Source organism: Strix aluco, chromosome 4 (assembly GCF_031877795.1).
Source record: "Strix aluco isolate bStrAlu1 chromosome 4, bStrAlu1.hap1, whole genome shotgun sequence".
Taxonomy (NCBI): Eukaryota; Metazoa; Chordata; class Aves; order Strigiformes; family Strigidae; genus Strix; species Strix aluco.
The window spans coordinates 33,893,655-33,911,112 of NC_133934.1; the positions used below are offsets into that span (position 1 = coordinate 33,893,655).

A 17,458-nucleotide genomic window follows, 5' to 3' on the forward strand; every position below is an offset into this window, starting at 1 on the left:
GAAAAAAATAAACAAACAAACAAACACAGTAAACCCAGTTCAGATTTCTCATCCTGAAATCACACTTCAAAAACAGAATTAGTATTGTCCTTTATGTAGTTTCTTTTAAAATAGTATGCTTTGCTATACAAAAGCACATATCCTGGTTTATAACTATTTTCAAGTATACTTTGAAAGTACTGTGCTCTTTTATTATTTGTATGTGTTGCAATATATGTGCCTTATTAGTAGTGCTACTTAAAATACATTGTTTTTCTGGACCACTTCTCTACTGCATTGTAAAAGCCTCCCCCAGCACAAAGACAAAATGTCAGTGATCATACACTTTCATCCAAAGAAAACTGAAGTCAGTGCCAGAATAAGCACTTGTTCTGCAAAAGAATTTGCTGGCCAGAAGTAGCTTAGAAGTCTTTCTATTAATGTAACATCTGTCCTGTGGCAAAGACAAAAGATCTGAACAATGGACTATGCAGCACAATCTTCCAAAAATGAACTAACTCAGAAGTCTTTGTCCCTAAATAGCGAAGTTTCCAATAAATTCAATCAAATGTTAGGTTAGAGGACTAAACTTAAGTAAGCAAGATTTTATCCTGCCTCACATGAAGACTGGATAATTTTCTGGAGAAGGAAAACTACTGTACAGCTGAACTATGCAAAGAGCTAATTCTGCCACGCTCTTATTGCATCTTCTTCTTCATTCGAACCTTCTTGTCCACTGCAGTCTGATGCTGAACTTGTATTCAGGGTCCACAGCTATTCTTCCCTTCATCATTCTGTATGCCTGTGTCCTGTTCTGGTGCACAGCAGTGTGCAGTCTTCCTCCTGGCTCCCAGGGAAAGAGCATTACAGAACTGCATTCCTTCCAGCATACATGAACACATATGTGCAGCTCAGGTCTGTGGAATTAATCCAGATTTACATCAGTAGAACCGCTGACTGAATTGGTCTCATTGTTTTTAAATTTCTCTGATTACTTTCACCTTGCATCACCTAGCATATTGTTACATATGCTGCAGATGCATGTTACTACTACTACTACTACTATCCTAATTACAGAAGGTACTTTATAAATTTCAGTAGCTGTGCTGGCTGACTGTGCAATTTTTTCCCCCTCTACAGAGTAGATAAAATTGGTGTTCTCCTAGCAAGATAATCATTAAAGCCAATGTTGTCATTTTTGTACAGACTGTGTTAGACATTTTATTTGCATGCTGTTAAAATAATAGTAAAGGACAGAGGTTGGTGTTATATTTCTACAGTTATCATGTAAAATAAACAATCCAGAAGCCTCGTCAACTGGTTCTTAGTAGAGCAGCTATAATGCAGAGGATCAGATGTTGGACTTCGATGCAATATTTGGATTTTCATTGAAAAGAGGAAAGGTTTCAAAAGGATCTTGATCTGAATTCAGAAATTCAAAAAGGGCACTTTCAAAACATAGATAATAATAGGCTGAAACACAGGCAGTCCAGTGGAATAAATCAACTACTTGCTGTAAAACCTTTCACTGATTTTCAGAAATTTATGCACGGCACAGAAAGGGAAAATTCAAATCTTGTCATGACCACTAAATATATCATGAGATTTCTGTCACAGCAGGAACATGAAAGTTCCCTGGATTTAGAGACTTGTCAGTATTTTCCTAAATTCACACACAAGGCATCCAGTAAACAACAGCTACACATAAAATAGCATTATAATATGTTTTATGGCCTGTGATACTCTAGAGTATTATTTTAAACAAAAGTTCATGTCATACTTTATGGAACTAAGTACTTGTTATAATGTGCTTTCTTCATTGCTCCATAAGTGATTATTTTAATATGCTTGTCTGCTCAGAGAGCTTTTCTCTCATAACACATCTCTAATGAAGCCTTTTTTCTTAACCTGCAAAGGACAAAGATGCACAGCTACATTTCTTCCATTATATTCTGCCTCTTCAAGGTAAGGATTGGCTTTTGTGCCAGTTTCCTTCCCATACCCGGTCGTGCCAGACGTATTAAAGATATGTAAACATCATGGCAGTCTCGTTCCTGAGGGATGACCAGCTGGATCACTTGGAAGTTCTTGCAGCGGATCAGCAATGGACAACCAGTGGCAGTGGTGGCCTGCTTCTCAATAGAGGAAATTTGGCTGTGAAGAACCTGCAAGGGAATTTAAAATGGTTATGCCAAGTGATTCAAATCTTTAGGAAGAAAAATAATTATTTATAATGATGTGCCAGGCTAAGCACAGTAGCTTCCGCTACTGTTTCAGAAAATCCCCACACCTTCCTCTTGTAGTTTTGTTCCTATCTCCAGCTTCAGGCTCTAGCAGCGCCTGATACATCACCTACAGACAAAGAAGCGCTTCTGGAGTGTTTCAGCTGCTCAAACATTAGCCTGGTCATGCTATCCAAAGCTTTTTGTTTGTTTGATTTAGTGTAAGCTAGCAGTTGTCAGAAAAAGAGCTCTTTTCATCTATCTGGACAGTGAAAAGATCAACTGGCATGTTAGATAAGGCTAAAATGTTGGGCCTCCTCATTGGCAGAATGGTAGTCTTGATATAATTTTAAATACTGCATCAGATGAGATATTACAATAAAAATCAGGAGGGGAATAGTGGGACCAAAAGAGGATGGAGTTAGTAGTACAAAAATGGACAAAGGATTCATAATCAAGCTACATAAAAGACTCTCAAATGGTATGACACCGGAGCTGTATCTGTACCTATATATATACATGCAACATATGTTATTGATCCATCAAAATAGATAACTCAAAACACTACATTAAGCAAAAACAAAAAAAGTTTAAAACGGCAAAATCACTGATTCAGCACAAGCAGTCAGGGAGAGAGGCAAGAGCTGAGTGAGCCAAGGTAGTAATTCACATTCAAAGTATTTCTCCTCAGTTCTTCCTAGACAATAGGAGGAACACTGTAGTTTACAGCAGCTGTTCCTCAGTTAATAACATCTGGTATTCGTACGGTGAAGGTCCTTATACTCCTCTCACTGTGTTGCAATATCCAAAATCCACTGAAAATTTTCAGAAATTACCAGGCTGGAATTTCACATGCTCTGAAGTTATAAAAGCATCCATATTAACTAATTTACTATGTTTAAACTGTTTTGCAATTTATATTTAAATTGCCATCAATCAAGTGCCACACACAGCTAACTGAAAAAAACAAAAATTCATACCCAGGTTTCTTTACGAGTTTCAGAACCATTCTCCACAAATATGACATGGGTAGCTGTTAAATACAAGGTTCCCAGTGCAGCTTTTCTTGAAGATAAACGATCAAGTAACCGAACATTTTCCACCTATACAAAGAAATGACAGAGAAAAAAAGGAAATAATTAGGCTATGACATAGCCTGGCCACAGTGAGATCTCAACATCCACATTTTGTCCATTACAAACAATGTTATTTTCAGTACCATATGAAATGACTATCAGAAGAGTATAACTATATGAGAAAATATGATTACATTATGTGATCTATGTCCAGATCTACCTTAATGTTCCTTTTTCCCCCTCTTGTGGTACCTATGTATCCAAAACTCTGTTAGCAAAGACTTCCAAAGACAATTTCCCACTTCAGCTCTTTCCTGTTACCTCACCTTACCAAAACCCTCTGATTGCAAGGCAGGGCCTGGCCTTCAGCTAAACTCTAGCTTCATGTTGTCCATTCAAGCCATTCCAAAATTATCAGTGATACATAAGAAGTTAAATTAAAGAACATAATAATAAGAAGGAGGTGATAGTGGTAGAAGAGTGTCTTTCTTCAGCAGGCCTCACTCCAGCTTCCAGGCAAGTCTCCGTTGATGGTTCAAAAAAAAAAATGTTTCAGTGTTTGTCCCTACGCTCCTATTGGGACTGACAGCAGTGGTCACACCAGATAACTATTGAAGAGATATGCCCCCATTAAAATCAAAAGGGACTAGTCTTGCATTTGAAGTACAGAAGCTGACTTAAATATTGCTCTAAGAAAATGAAAGAGGGGGTGAAAAAAAAAAAAAAAAAAAGAACAAAGTTAAAGAAGACCTTATCACTTTTGCATTGAAAGAAATGTAATTTTGCACCAATTTCCTGAAAGCAGAATTGAGTGCAACAAATACAAAGAAAAAAGAATAAGAGAGGATCAGCAAAATCAATTTGATTTTTAATAATTCAGAGATTCCAGATCAGATTGACAGAAACTTCCTAAAATACTCTCAGAGATGGGATGTAGCCACGTATTCTCAAAATTTTGCAGAAATAATTGCACTGAAATCATACCAGAAACAGAATGATGCCAGCCCCTAAGAATTACATGTTTACAATGTGTATCCCAAATGCATTGCACTATTTTAAAAATAGGAATAAAGAAATCCTTAAAACCAAAATATGCCAGTTTGGTAGCAAAATGCTTAAAATTAAACAATTAGTAAAACCAAGTCTTCTCCCTCAAGGCCAGTTATAATCTGCTTTAAACAAAAATAAAACAGCTAGAAAGCATGGATAGTCTTTTCCCAGGACCATCTACTTCAGAGGTCACGTATTGGGCTAAGGAGGAATGGAAGAAACACAGCATTAACCCAGTAAGCATTTCAGTAGTAAGCAAAAAAAAGGAGATATAAAAGACCAGGGATGGTACAAAAGAAATATGTAGGCAGTGCGCCTCTAAAAGGAACCCACAAATGACAACAATAACAGTGAGGTTTGTCAACAAGGACTCTGCTGTACAGGCCCTGATCTTGCACAAGGCAGTCATCATGCCCACCCTACAAACTGAGGTAGTTTGGGCCATGAAACACAAGGAAAGCAGCATCCACACAGCAGGGCAGTGGCTGAGGGATGAATTTCCAGGCCTCCTAGTCACATCCTCTCCCCCCACTCATCAATCAGAGCCCCATGACTCAATACGCTAACAAAGTTCTTGTTTGGTTGGTTTTTTAATACAGAGCTTTTTTTTTAAACACAGAGCTACAAATAAAATAAAGGTTGGATCTGAATAAACAGGAACAGTTGCAGTTACTGTGCAGTAAATTTCATTAAAGTGCATTAAAGTGCAGTAAGTTTCACTAAAGCAAATATAATGGCTGCACCAGGTGAGATCAGAGATCCACCTAGCCCTGCAGTTTCTCTCTGAGTGGACAATTTCATTTGCTGAGGGAAAAGTATAAGAGGTGAGCGTGTACTGATGCTCCCTCAGGATGTTATCCCAGCTTCTAAAAAGCAGCAGCTCTGGTGGTTTCCTAAGCTGAGGTCATAGTTTTTAATAGCCATAGCTTTAAAGCGCATTTTAATTCCACGAGTTTTGTTAAATAACATTTTGAATCTCTGTAACCTATGGGCACCCACAACACCCTCTTAGAGTGAACTTCACATTTCAGCTATGCATTGTACTAAAAAATCCCTTCCTCTTGCTTGTTTTGAACCTGTCACCAATAGCAGGTGCACCATGCATTTGGTGAACAATTTGGTAAACTGGGAATATTGTTCCTCATTTACTTTCTCTGTGCTGCACATGCTCTTACAGATTCTTCCCCCCATCCTTGCGTTCCCAGGCTGAAGAGCCCAACTTTATGTAGTTGTGACCTTTACGGAAGCTATTCCAGACAAGCTCTTCCACACTTCTGATTATCCTACAAAAGATCTTTTCTTGAGAAGAGGCCAAAAGTGCAAGCAGAATTCAAGCTTTGGGTGTACAATGGGTTTGTGTAGATGTTTGCTATTTTGTTCTCTATTCCATTTTTAAGTTTTCAAAGAAATCTTCTGATATGTTCTTGACAGAGGAATATGCCGGAATGGGCATATCCCTAAATACCATTCCTACTTTGATCATTTACTAGTTCTGTAGATTTTCTGTCAGGATTTTACCTACTTAAAGACAGCTTGAAAGTGGCTTTACTAGTAATCTTTGTCAAGATGTTCTTTAAAATCTCTTTTGGCCTGCCTTATTTTGTTCAAATATTTAACTTGTTTATTCTTTATTTTCCTCATTTAGGCACAACTTCAATTTGAAGAAAGCCCTTTTACTTCTAATAAAAGAAGTCCTTTTAATAAGAGACATCTTTTTACTCCTTTACCCTGCTGTTTAGCTATGCAAACCTTTTTTTGGTCTTTTAAAACCTTTTTCTGGAAGTCGGTTTGCAGTGAGCTCCCATATTTAAACAATCTTCATGACTCCTATAAACATTTTAAAATTTGGCTCTCTTTCTTTTTAAACAGTTTTCACATTTTTATGTAGTTTCCTCTTTGAAGTTAAACATTGCCATGGGAGATTTTTTTCCCCTCTTTTTCTGCTATTTCAAGAATACTGCATCTAAGTACATTAGTTGCTGTCACACAGAGGTTCTAGCTGTATTTTCAACCAGGTCTTTCTGTCGCTGTCTAAGACCAGGTTCTAGAATTATTTAGAATTACTTAGAATTACTTTATTTTTTTTTTCAAGATAAACAAATAGCCTCCATATAAGCAATCATTTTAAAAAAAACTAAACTTTTACTCAGAATCACTCCCCATCCCCAGCCCATTTACCCAATCTCAATTTGATAAATGATGTCTCCCACTGTTATTGCATTTTCCTGCCATCATGTCCCATTTGATCTTGTTTAGGTTGTCACAGGCAATGCCACTATTTAGGTAGGACAGTCGGTACTACAGTCCTAATACTGTACTGCAGTCCTGTGGTGCTACAGTTCTGCTTTTCCTGTTTAATCTTCTAATTTCAATCTGTAGGGACTCTTCACTTCTGTGATTTAGTTAATGTGTTGTGCTGGGTTTGTGTGTGTGGCGGGGGATTTTGGTAGAGGGGAAGGGGGCTACAGTGGTGGCTCCCTGTGAGAAGCTTCTTGAAGTTCCACCTGCTCCAAGTCAGTCCTGCCTCTGGCCAAGGCAAGACAATTAGCAATGGTGGCTGCGTCTCTGCAATAATGTATTTAAGAAGGGTAACTGGGGAAGAGGAGTAGAAGTTGTGAGGAGGAGTTATGAGGAGGACACCGATGCAAACACTGAGGTCAGTGGAAGAAAGGAGGAGGAAGGGGGAGAGGTGCGCCAGTGCAGAGACTCCCCTGTATCCCAGGGTGAGAGGGCAGGCTGACCCCCTGCCACCCATGAAGGTCCACAGTGGAGCAGCCTGTGGAGGACCCCATGCCAGAGCAGGTGTCTGCACCCAAAGAAGGCTGGGACTCTGTGGGAAGAAGTCCCTGCTGTTGTAGTTCTGCGCCAGGAGGATTGCCAACACATGGTGGGGACCCACACTGGAGCAGCACGGGAATGGCTGCGGCCCTTGGGAAGGACTCATGATGGAGAAAGTTCGTGGATGACTGTCTCCTGTGAGAGGGACTCCACACAGGAGCAGGGGAGAATGCGAGCAGTCCTACCTCTAAGGAGGAAGAAGCAGCAGGACTGACTGTAACCCCCCCATTCCTTGCCCCCTGCACCACTCTGGGGGAGGAGGTAGAGAAATGGGAGCAAAGCTGAGCCTGGGAAGAGGGAGGGGTGGAGGGAAGGTGGTTTTAAGATGTGGTAATGCTTCTCACTATCCTACTCTGTCTGTTAGGTGCTGTTGTTGTTGTTAGTGTCTGAATTAAAGTGATGTTCTTTTTCTTCCCCTAACGAGTTTGTCTTTTGCCCATGACTATAACAGGTGAGTCATCCCTCCTTGTCCTTATCTCAATTCCTGATCCTTTTCCTTTATTTTCTCCTTTCCATTCCTGAGGAGGAAAGGGTGAGTGAGCAGCTGCGTGGTGCTCAGTTGTCCTCTGAGCTCAAACCAGAAGATCTATGAGATTTGACTCTGTTTACTTCAATACAAAAAGATCTGGTCTTCGACAGGCAGAACTTTACTTGTCTTTTCCATGTAATTTGTCACTGATGTGCCTGACACATTGATAATTTTTCTTCCACTAAATTTCTAACGTGCCTGCTACATCAACATTCTCATTTATCACCAGTAGCTTTAGTTTCAACCTTTTTTTTTCCAGACTTTTAATATTTGTACTGAAAGACACACATATTTGGTCCAGTTGTCCATGTTTCTTTGCTCTGGTTAAGTGGAACTCCTGGCAATTTCTACTTACTTGAGAATATAGAATTTTTTATACTGACAATTTTTTGTGACACAGCACATCATCCACAAGAGCACTGCATTATAACAAGAGCTTCTCAGTTTTTCAGTACTTCAGCGTGGATAAGTACAACTCAGACTGAGCTCTCCTACCAGGCTCAACAAGGAAAAAGTAGTTTATGAGATGATGCAGCAAACTGAATTTTTAGCTAGCCCTTATTTCTGCTGACCTCAAAGAGTACAATAAGAGTCAGTTAAAATTAGTGAGAACCTAAAATTTGGCTCAGTAAAAATTAGCATGATTCATTGATTAACCTTGCCTATTTCTCATGTGATATATGTCAATCTGTGGTTGTAGTATGAGAAAAATAAAGCGGGTTTATTAATAACTTGCCTCATGAACCACCTTAACGTATCTAAATCATTTCCAAAGGGAAAGGGAACTGCTAAAGTCTAAACTCTACCTGGATTCAAATTCACAGTTCTGCTTTATAGGAGTAAGTGGAATGAAGTGCCTTCAGGAGCAATAAGGGTCTCTAAGTTCTCAGGAGCCTGTTCTAAAAGCTTTCTGCATAACCTCCTGCATGGATTTACATGGTTTTCATCTGAGATCTGTCTGTGTTTCTTCTGCCTAGTTTCCAGGTACTCAAACTTTGTGAAAAAGCACATTTCACCCATGGACAGGAAAAAGAAAGTAAAACAGAGCTAGATTTCATTCTGCTGATCAAAAGATTCAGAGAATGAGCCTTCTTTCTTCTTCTCCACCCTCCTAATCATGAAAAGAAAGCCAAGTCAAACAGTGTCTTTAAATGGTCTAGAGGGAATGGAAATACATTCTTTTCACAAGAGAGGAACACGTAGCAATAGTGCTTTGGAAGAAATTGAATTTTTCTGTCTAAAAAGTAGCAGCATGCTGAGAAATCAGCAATAGCAAAAAAAAAAATTGAATTTAATATCAGAAAGAGACACTGTAGTAATTCGTCTCCTACTTTTTCTCCAAGAAGTGCTCCATTTCTTCACCAAAACTACTATAGACTTTATTGGAGAACCTGAGAAATCATGTATGTACTAACATACATCAAGAAAAAGCATACACACCACACATATGTGCTTTGGCTGAAATGAACACCTGGTGGGAGACACCAGATCAGAAAATGCCAGGTAAAGAATATAAAAGAGCAAAACCAGCCCGTAAAGCTGAGAACTGGAAGAGCTCAAGGAGCAAAAACGAAAACATTAGCCAAGCCAGTCTGGAGAGTGGCATCTAAGTAAAAGCTTCAATAATTTATTTGAAGCTGTTGTCCCCGTCATTTATTTTTGCCTGATGACTGTGGTTGTCTAGGCTTAAAGAAAAGACTGCCAAGAGATTTATTTCAATGATTACAACCCCTTACATGGGGATGAATAAAGTTGGCCAGAAATTCTATTTTCAATGCAACACAGATGACAGAAAAAAGGAGGCAAAAATAGAAGGTAAAGGGAATGCAGATTAGGAACAGATGGAAGGCACTTTTTAGTCAGAGAATAAACATGACAAATGACTTACAAACAAGGTTGCCAGGAGGTCATTCAAGAAAAAAATGTCGTATTAGGGAAAAGCATGGGTCAAATCTTTATTCAGGCACAACTCCTACCACTTTCAATGGGACTCCCACCTGAGGAAAAATGGCAAAGATATGACTCCGAAAGTGTTCAGAAAAGTTGGTGTGCCAAAATGTTATTCCTAAAAATATCCATGTACCCTAATTTGTTTTCATTTTTAGTATAGGTTACTTCTTGAATAAGGTCTGACTGCATGGCCTGTTTTTAAATGCTTTTTGAATATGCTAGCTTCATTCTCACTTCTTTAATATGTTTCAGTATCTCCAAACACAGGGCACCATCGTAAAAAAATGCAGACGTTCTTGCTACTTTTTCATGCTGTTCATAACTCCAGATGGGAAAGCTCTTTCAGATAGATGTAAGATCAGTTCTGAGTGTGGATTCAGACTCAAGTAGGGAAAGGAGAGTTCAGAAGCAAAGCTGTACAGCAGATTGGTCAGACTGGACAAAACCATGCCTTGGAGCAAAACCTTGGTCCCACTGCTTGCTGACACAACACCACTCACGGAGATGCTATCTGACACAAAACAGTCTGTACTGTAGGATTTTCAAACAAAATGAAATTCTGAATTAGGAAAAAACATCTCAAAGAGTTATATTCTCACTACATAGGTCTGTGTGTTTGCTTCCCATATATTAGCTAACCTGAAGTAGAAGACACTGCCAGTTCTGTCCATTACCATTATCACTGTGCATCTGGAAGGAGAACACAAGTGGAAGAACAAAATAACTCTGCTCCCATGTATCACCAAGTGCTCCCCACTTCTTTAGGAGGAACTGTTACTAAATTCTCTAATTCCTTATCACAAAAAAGGAAGAAAGGCCAGAAAACCCTCCCAGACAGGAGAAAGCTGCTAATTAAAGCTAAGCAGGGAATGTCCTAGCTCAGGCCACATCTTCAGGAGCTTCTCTGTTATTCAGCCAGTTAAAATTCATTGGTCTACAACAAAAGTCTTTCAAAGCAAGATCCAGATAAAAGCTGATCAAGTACATTGACCTTTGACTGTATGAAGGAGTTTCAATGATTCTTCAAGGGCAATAAAAGACTGCTTTCACAACGGTCTGTGCTGCTGAAAAGGCTGACCCAAAGCCAAGGAACAGGGCTGGGCCCCTGTTAGGTTAGTGGCACCCCCTTAGCCCTAGAAAGGCTTCTTGTTGTCTGTCCAGGACTTCGATTTCCCTTGGGCTCCTAGACCTCCTGGGGATTTCAGCTGCCTCTCCCTACTCACCTTGTGATGTTATACATGGAAATAAAAGCACGAAGAAACCGAATCCTGGGAATTAGTGACAGGACTCTGACCAGCTTCAGCACTGCAGGCACGCAAAAGCTAAGGGAAGAGCTTGTGCAAGCCAAAAGCCTGAGTCTAATGAGAAAAAAGGAGCACAGCTGGTATGGTATGAGGCCAAGTGGAATATTTGAGCTTTCTTCACCCTGGTTGACCCCAGCTATCCATGTGTTTAGCATAATTCCTGAGGGTGAAAAAATACAACATGCAGAAGACCAAATGCTATTACAACTTTTTTTCACACAAAGATATAGTGTTGTACTCATTTAACAAAATATACAGTAAGTGACCTTTTTGCATAATCTTGGAACAAGAATAAAGGAAAACTGAATTGCCAATTGATGTTGCCGTTTAATGTGGTTTCTATTCTATTTCATAAGAATCATGAAAACTGTAGTTGATCCATGTAACTTTTTTGTATTTCCATCTCTGAAAAGATTTCCCAAGTGCAGTAAAATACTGCACAATCAATCTGTAACGCAGAGTCGGATGGTTGCAGATGTCAAAAGAATCAACCAAAGCCAAAAATACCAAAATCATTAAATTTAAGTAAAGACACCTTAAGCTCTGCATTGTAAAAAGTTTCCTCAGGGCAAACCTGACAGGATGGGGGAAAATATTCAAGAAAAATCTAAGCAAGTCAAATTTACTAAAGGACTAAAGTGAAACGGGAATACTGGAAAAGAGCTGAAAAAATATAAGGAATGACTCATAATGTTAGCAAGACAGTGAACAAATTACCTAACAATTTGGCTTAAAACCCCCTATTGTCTGCTAAGATCTATAAAAAGTGGGAGGTCAGTACCATATTATCAGATATAGCTGAGTAGCAGTTGTATAATGGATGCAGTGAACCTATTAAGTGTATATAGCATTGCAATATGGTGTCAACATTTTAACACAAAGCTCATCCATGTTTTCTCTTTCAGTCTATATTAGATCTCATTTATCTAGAAAAGAAGAGAGCAACTGAGGAATTTCTTAATTTTTCTGTGTGTTCTATTAAAAAACATAGATATTAAAAAAATATCTAACAGCTTTAATTTAGGGAAAAATGTGCTTCCTCAAGTCAGTAAATTTTACTACATTTGCCAAAATTGTTTAGATATAGTTCTGAAAAAATATACAGAAAATTATTGTTTTGCTCACACCAGTAAGTTGGAGTAGGGTGAAGAAATTCTGCATGCAGCCAAGGGACACTGAAAAGAAATGTCCGTTTAAGTTCCTCCATTTGATACAGTCTTTTCTGTTGCATGTTCAGAATTATGCCCTGTTCAGCAGCCTATTTCAGAGCAGCAGTACCAGGCCATTTCAGCTGTGCAGGCCACAAAAAATTTGCATTAAACATGCTTTGTAGGACTCCCTTTTCTCATGGTAGTGATCTGTCTTTCTCAGCAGAATACACCTGCACACCAGGAAATATCAGTGTGTATTTTCTGTTGCAAATAGATCATGCTTTTAGCTTACAGACACTGATAGATCGAATACCACCCACTTGAGTTCATTAACAGCAGGCTTAGGGATTCCAGCCTTGACCACTCCAAAGCCAAACTTCCCAAATCCTCCACTCCAACCTCAGTCTCCTACTATGCATAAACAGAAATCAAAGAGTACCCTGCAGACATGCTGTCTAAATGATTTTCAGTACCATTTTTAAGTGCAATAAGTTTTAGAGTTACTGGTTTAGACACGGATACCAAGACAGCAAATTAAAGTATGTGGTTTTCCATGGTTTTTAGAGCTTGTTTTATGACTTTATCCAGCTGCCTCTTTATTGACGGTCACATTATTGAAATATGAAAGTCTGGCATAGAAAATCAAAAGGACAACTGCCAATTCCAGGATTAGGAAAATATTATATTATTATGGACTTAACAGAGCAATCTAAATCTAGAAGGAATAGACACAAAACTAGAAATCTAAAGAAAAACTACCTTTCCAATTAATACAATGAGTCGGTATACAGATCCCACAAAAGACAAATGCCTTCCCACTCACATAACGTGGGAAAAACAAGGTATTTAGAGAAAGACTTGGTTTGAGGTTTTTTTTAAACAACACTACAAGGAAAATAGAAATAAAGTGCATATTGGGAACAGGCATACGTATGAAAACCAAGTTTCAAAAAAGAAAAAGCATTCGGAATAGAAGGGCCCTAATTCTAAGGTTAATGTACAATAAAGAAAACCAAGTGAAAACAGAACCAAAACCATAAAAGCCAAAATGCTAGATCCTGAGTCTTTTCAAGCCAGAGGAATTCTTTCATTGCCTTAAATGACCTTTGGATTAGGACCACTGGCTGCATCAGTGTTCGTGCTTCAGCACATAAATTTGGAAGCATCTTCCCAGATGGATCATGCTTTTCCCAGTTTTCTTTACATTCCCTGTTAGTCAGTATTCTGAATCAAATGTTTGGTTACAAAATTAGAAGCACCACTAGTCTGATCTAGTAGATAAAAAAGAAAGGCTTCAGCTCTACCACATGAAAACCAAATTAGCATCCTAACAGTGAACAAGCCTGAATTACCCAAGTTCTCAGGTTCCTGGTCTTACAGGGTGAATCACAGTTCTCAAATCCACAGCCAAATGCAAGTCTTCCAGATCTTTAAGATGTGTTGGCTTTGTGTGGGCTGTGAGACCTGCAGGACATTGACTGTGGACCCAGGAACCAAGAGCTATCTACTGTTAGGTCTCCAGATTGAAGACCTGACATAGGACTGTGGAGCTCGGAAACCCCAAAGTCTCCAATTTCTCTGCTGACTTGAAGGAAGGACAGTTCTCAGATCCCCAGTAATCTCCTGGGTAGACAGCCAGGAAAACAAGCAAATTTTCACCAGAACCCTGCTGATGCTTTTACAGAACTTCAGCAACAATAGCCTTCTGTGACTCATTTTAGTCTGGTAAATAGAAACATGTCAATTTAAAATTATTTAATTGAAAAGTTCCTGGTAAGGAAAAATAGAATTAAGAATGGAAAGGTGGAGTCCAACAGAAACACTCCAAAATAAGGGAAATAGAAACACTACAACCTGACAAGCCTGGGAGAAAGAAAAAAAAATCCAAATCACTGAACAAGGAAAAGGAAATACTGCCAGCGAATAAAACAGCAGCCAAAATCTTCCCATATAACAAGACAAAGTCTCGTATTCACATATATACAATGGGAATGAGCCAAACTAAACCCGTGATGTGGAGGAAGAGGACGTCCAAGACCCAAAGAGCAATTCTGGCTATGTGATTCACTGAAATTACACCGCAATAGTTATTTTTAGCAGGAGTTAGTTTAATTTCACTAATAATGAAATCATCTTGAAACCCACCCAAATCAAAGACAGCTCTAGATCTCCTCCAGTTGCAAAAAGACATATTAAGTGACTTAAATGATAAAGATGATGAGAAAATTGAGGCTGAGATGGGCAATTCCCAGCTGGATTGCAGGTCAGACAGGTTAGCTATGAAAATATGATCTATGGGTGAGGTAAACTGTAAATATAATTTGTATCAAGTTTGTGGTCCATACTGTAATCAGGCTGTGGTTCTGACATCCAGTCAAATGTAGCTAAAGTTTAAAAGTCTGCAATTCTCTGAGGTGGGTTAGGAAAAAAAAGCAAACCCTTGAGTTGGAATTTAATTAAACTGGTATCATGACTGCACAATAACCATGATTTGCATGACCTTTTGACCATTTTCTGACTAAATTTTTTGAGAATAATGGCTGTTACAAGATTCTGTTTAAATCTAAACTGACACTAATAAACTGGTCCCTTGATGACTCTAATGCAAAACAAATATTTTAGGAGCAAATTCCAAACTGAGATTTTAAATCCAATCCCACATCACCTAGATATCCTCTGCAGTTCCTGTTTTAATTTTATCCACCTCCACTCTTGAATGCCAAACCACAGAACACTTTTCAGCATAGTATGTTACAAAGCTCATTTGCATTAAAGTTATCATTTGTGCTCAAATTTCCACAGCACAAAGATGAAATAAATGGAACCCAAAGAAAACTATATCACATTTTAAATAGGAAAAAATTATTAACAAGAAAAAATCTATAATGCACAAAATCAGAGTCCAAAATGTCCAGAATTAGTGTAGATGTTTTAATGCATCACTTTGAGTATAAGCAGTCAAGTAGAATGACATGTTTGAAGTCATTAAATGTGTCTGGCCTCATAACAGGTTAAACATTTCCTAACCATGATGTAAAGTTAGAAAACAGTTATGGAATCAGAAAGCACCAGCTGAGATGTAAGGTACATTGCTCTAAGCTGTATACTTAGAACAGAAAAGTGAATACTGTCCACCTTTACACAACACTTGAAAAGCAGAAAATCAACTTGGCACTCAAAAGAGGATGCAGTAGAGTGTCTACCATAAGCTGATGACCCCAAACACCAATAAAAGGCAAGGGCCATGTCAGCCTCACCTTCTCTGCATTTCCTAAATAGCAAACTAAAGAAAAGTTTAGCGAAGAGCTAGGACAGCTATGGCGAAGTACCTGTGGTACTCCATTCCCTGACTTGTTGGGGAAACAACCAGCCCACATCCCCAGGTGGTTCCTGATAGTGCCTCAGGACTGCTGCTACTTTCCTACATCACTGAAGTGAAAGCAAACTTTTCCAGGAAGAATGGTAACCTGAATATGGAGAACTTAACTAGTATCACCTCCTATCTCAACAGAAGGCACAGAGAGAGCTTAGCTTAAAAGTAGATGAAGATCCAGCAAACCAGCAGATGTAGTTGGAGAGTAAAGATTAGGCTTGCTGGGTTTAGTTTTGCTATTTGACCTAGATGAGCACCTGGACAAATTTTTTGCCATTTACATGTGTCATATATAAAGTGGATGTAAATGATACAGGGTTCCTGATGGAGACAGTGGGAAAGTTGACTTGTGTTATAAAGCTTTTTGAATGAAGAGGAAGAACTATGGAAAGGAAAATAGACTGAAAACAAAAGGAAACAACACTCATTTACACACGCTGGAAATTTGTTTTGGAAAATAATACATCTGGTAAAAAGATCTGTCATTATCATGAGAAGTGGCAGCGTATCTTAAATTCTGCCTGAGAAAGGGATCATTGAAAGGAAATACCTTACCATAACATCACAAAAATTAAAGCACTCAAGCAACTGAAGTCATCCCAAGTATTGTGTTAACAAGACATACTGAGCCAAATTAATTTCTGGGCTAACTCCACTGAAGACAGCTGTTACACCAGGGATAAATCTGATGTATTCTTTATTGTAAGAAGGGCATTCAGAAGGACTGCTGCCAATATACAAAGACAAATGATACGGAACACCGGTAAATAAAATAAAGTAACTGATTAGCAACAATGCATAAAGTTCCCCTATGAAGTAAACATATCTTCAGAGCTCTTTATCTGTCAATCTCTCCATGGCCAGGCATATCTCTACACGTTAACAAGATGTGCTTCTAGTCTGTGAGACGTATTGCTTATTAGTTTTTTATAACTGTTATGAGCAATTTGTCACATTTTGGGTTTTGGCAGTTATCCTAAACTATCTCGCTGCTCAATCCGTACTCATGGCAGACAGTGGTTTTACTAATTTTTAATTTTTAAAATATATATAATATACAATTATATAACATATAATTCTATTTAGCAATGAGTGACTGTTAGCAACTCTTAAATGTTGCATACATAGGATGATGTTAACATTGTGAAAACATCGTTACTGCACATGTATGTATGTATAAGCACGCATCATACAGGCACTCTGTTCTACCAGTAGTATAATGATAGAACAATAGCGTTCGGTACATAAAATAGTGTGTTTGGGACTTGGATATTCAGAAAGTCCAGGGAAGGTCCGAAAGGTCTAGGGAATATAATTTCAAAAATAATGAAGAAAAGTCATTTTGTCTAATAGACAACTGTCAAGAGACCTGATTTCTATTTCTGCTGTTGACTTCCTACTTTAACTTGCTAAGGAAAGACAGCCATTAAATTCTTCAGAACTAGACTTAAAGGCATCACGTCTTTTGGTGAAATATTAGACAATGTATCATTAGCAAAATTACATAGTTATGTCGACAACATGTGAAAGAACAGGATTGTTGAGCAGGTGGATACACACAAGCTGCTGAGAAAGAACCTGAATGACTTTTGCAGAGAGAAATTCTGCCAAAGTCCGGTGATGCTGCCACAAAGCACAAGGCTAAAGGTGATCCAGAGGACATAATACATTTAGAGTTCCAGAAAAGCTTCTGACAATCAGAGGTTATTAGAGAAACTAAGTTCCCATGCTACTTATGAAGGAAAGGTCCATTTACAAAGTTGGTTAAAGGACAGGAAGCAAAGACTAAGGCTTAATGCTCTCTCTTCAGGATGGAGAAGAGTCAACAGTGAAGTCCTACAGAGTCTGGTGCTGGGACTGGTTTTATTCAACTTTCTCAGTGACCTGAAGAAAAGAATAAACAGTGAAATCTTCAAGTCTGGATGATCATAAATTGTCTTAGGTAGCCAAATGCTAAATCTGTGGCACAATAACTCAAGAAGAACC

At 38.5% G+C, this 17,458-nt stretch overlaps 1 protein-coding gene across 1 annotated transcript in view; it reads right to left on the bottom strand.

The window, feature by feature from the left end:
* MTMR7 (myotubularin related protein 7) overlaps positions 1-17,458 on the bottom strand; it is a 49,080-nt gene that overhangs the window by 28,751 nt on the left and 2,871 nt on the right. Inside the window, exons 2-3 of the mRNA XM_074822643.1 lie at positions 3,182-3,304; positions 1,982-2,144 (exon numbers count right to left, since the gene is read on the bottom strand). Of these exons, the coding sequence (XP_074678744.1) occupies positions 1,982-2,144; positions 3,182-3,304 (286 nt within the window). The remainder of the gene's footprint in view (positions 1-1,981; positions 2,145-3,181; positions 3,305-17,458) is intronic.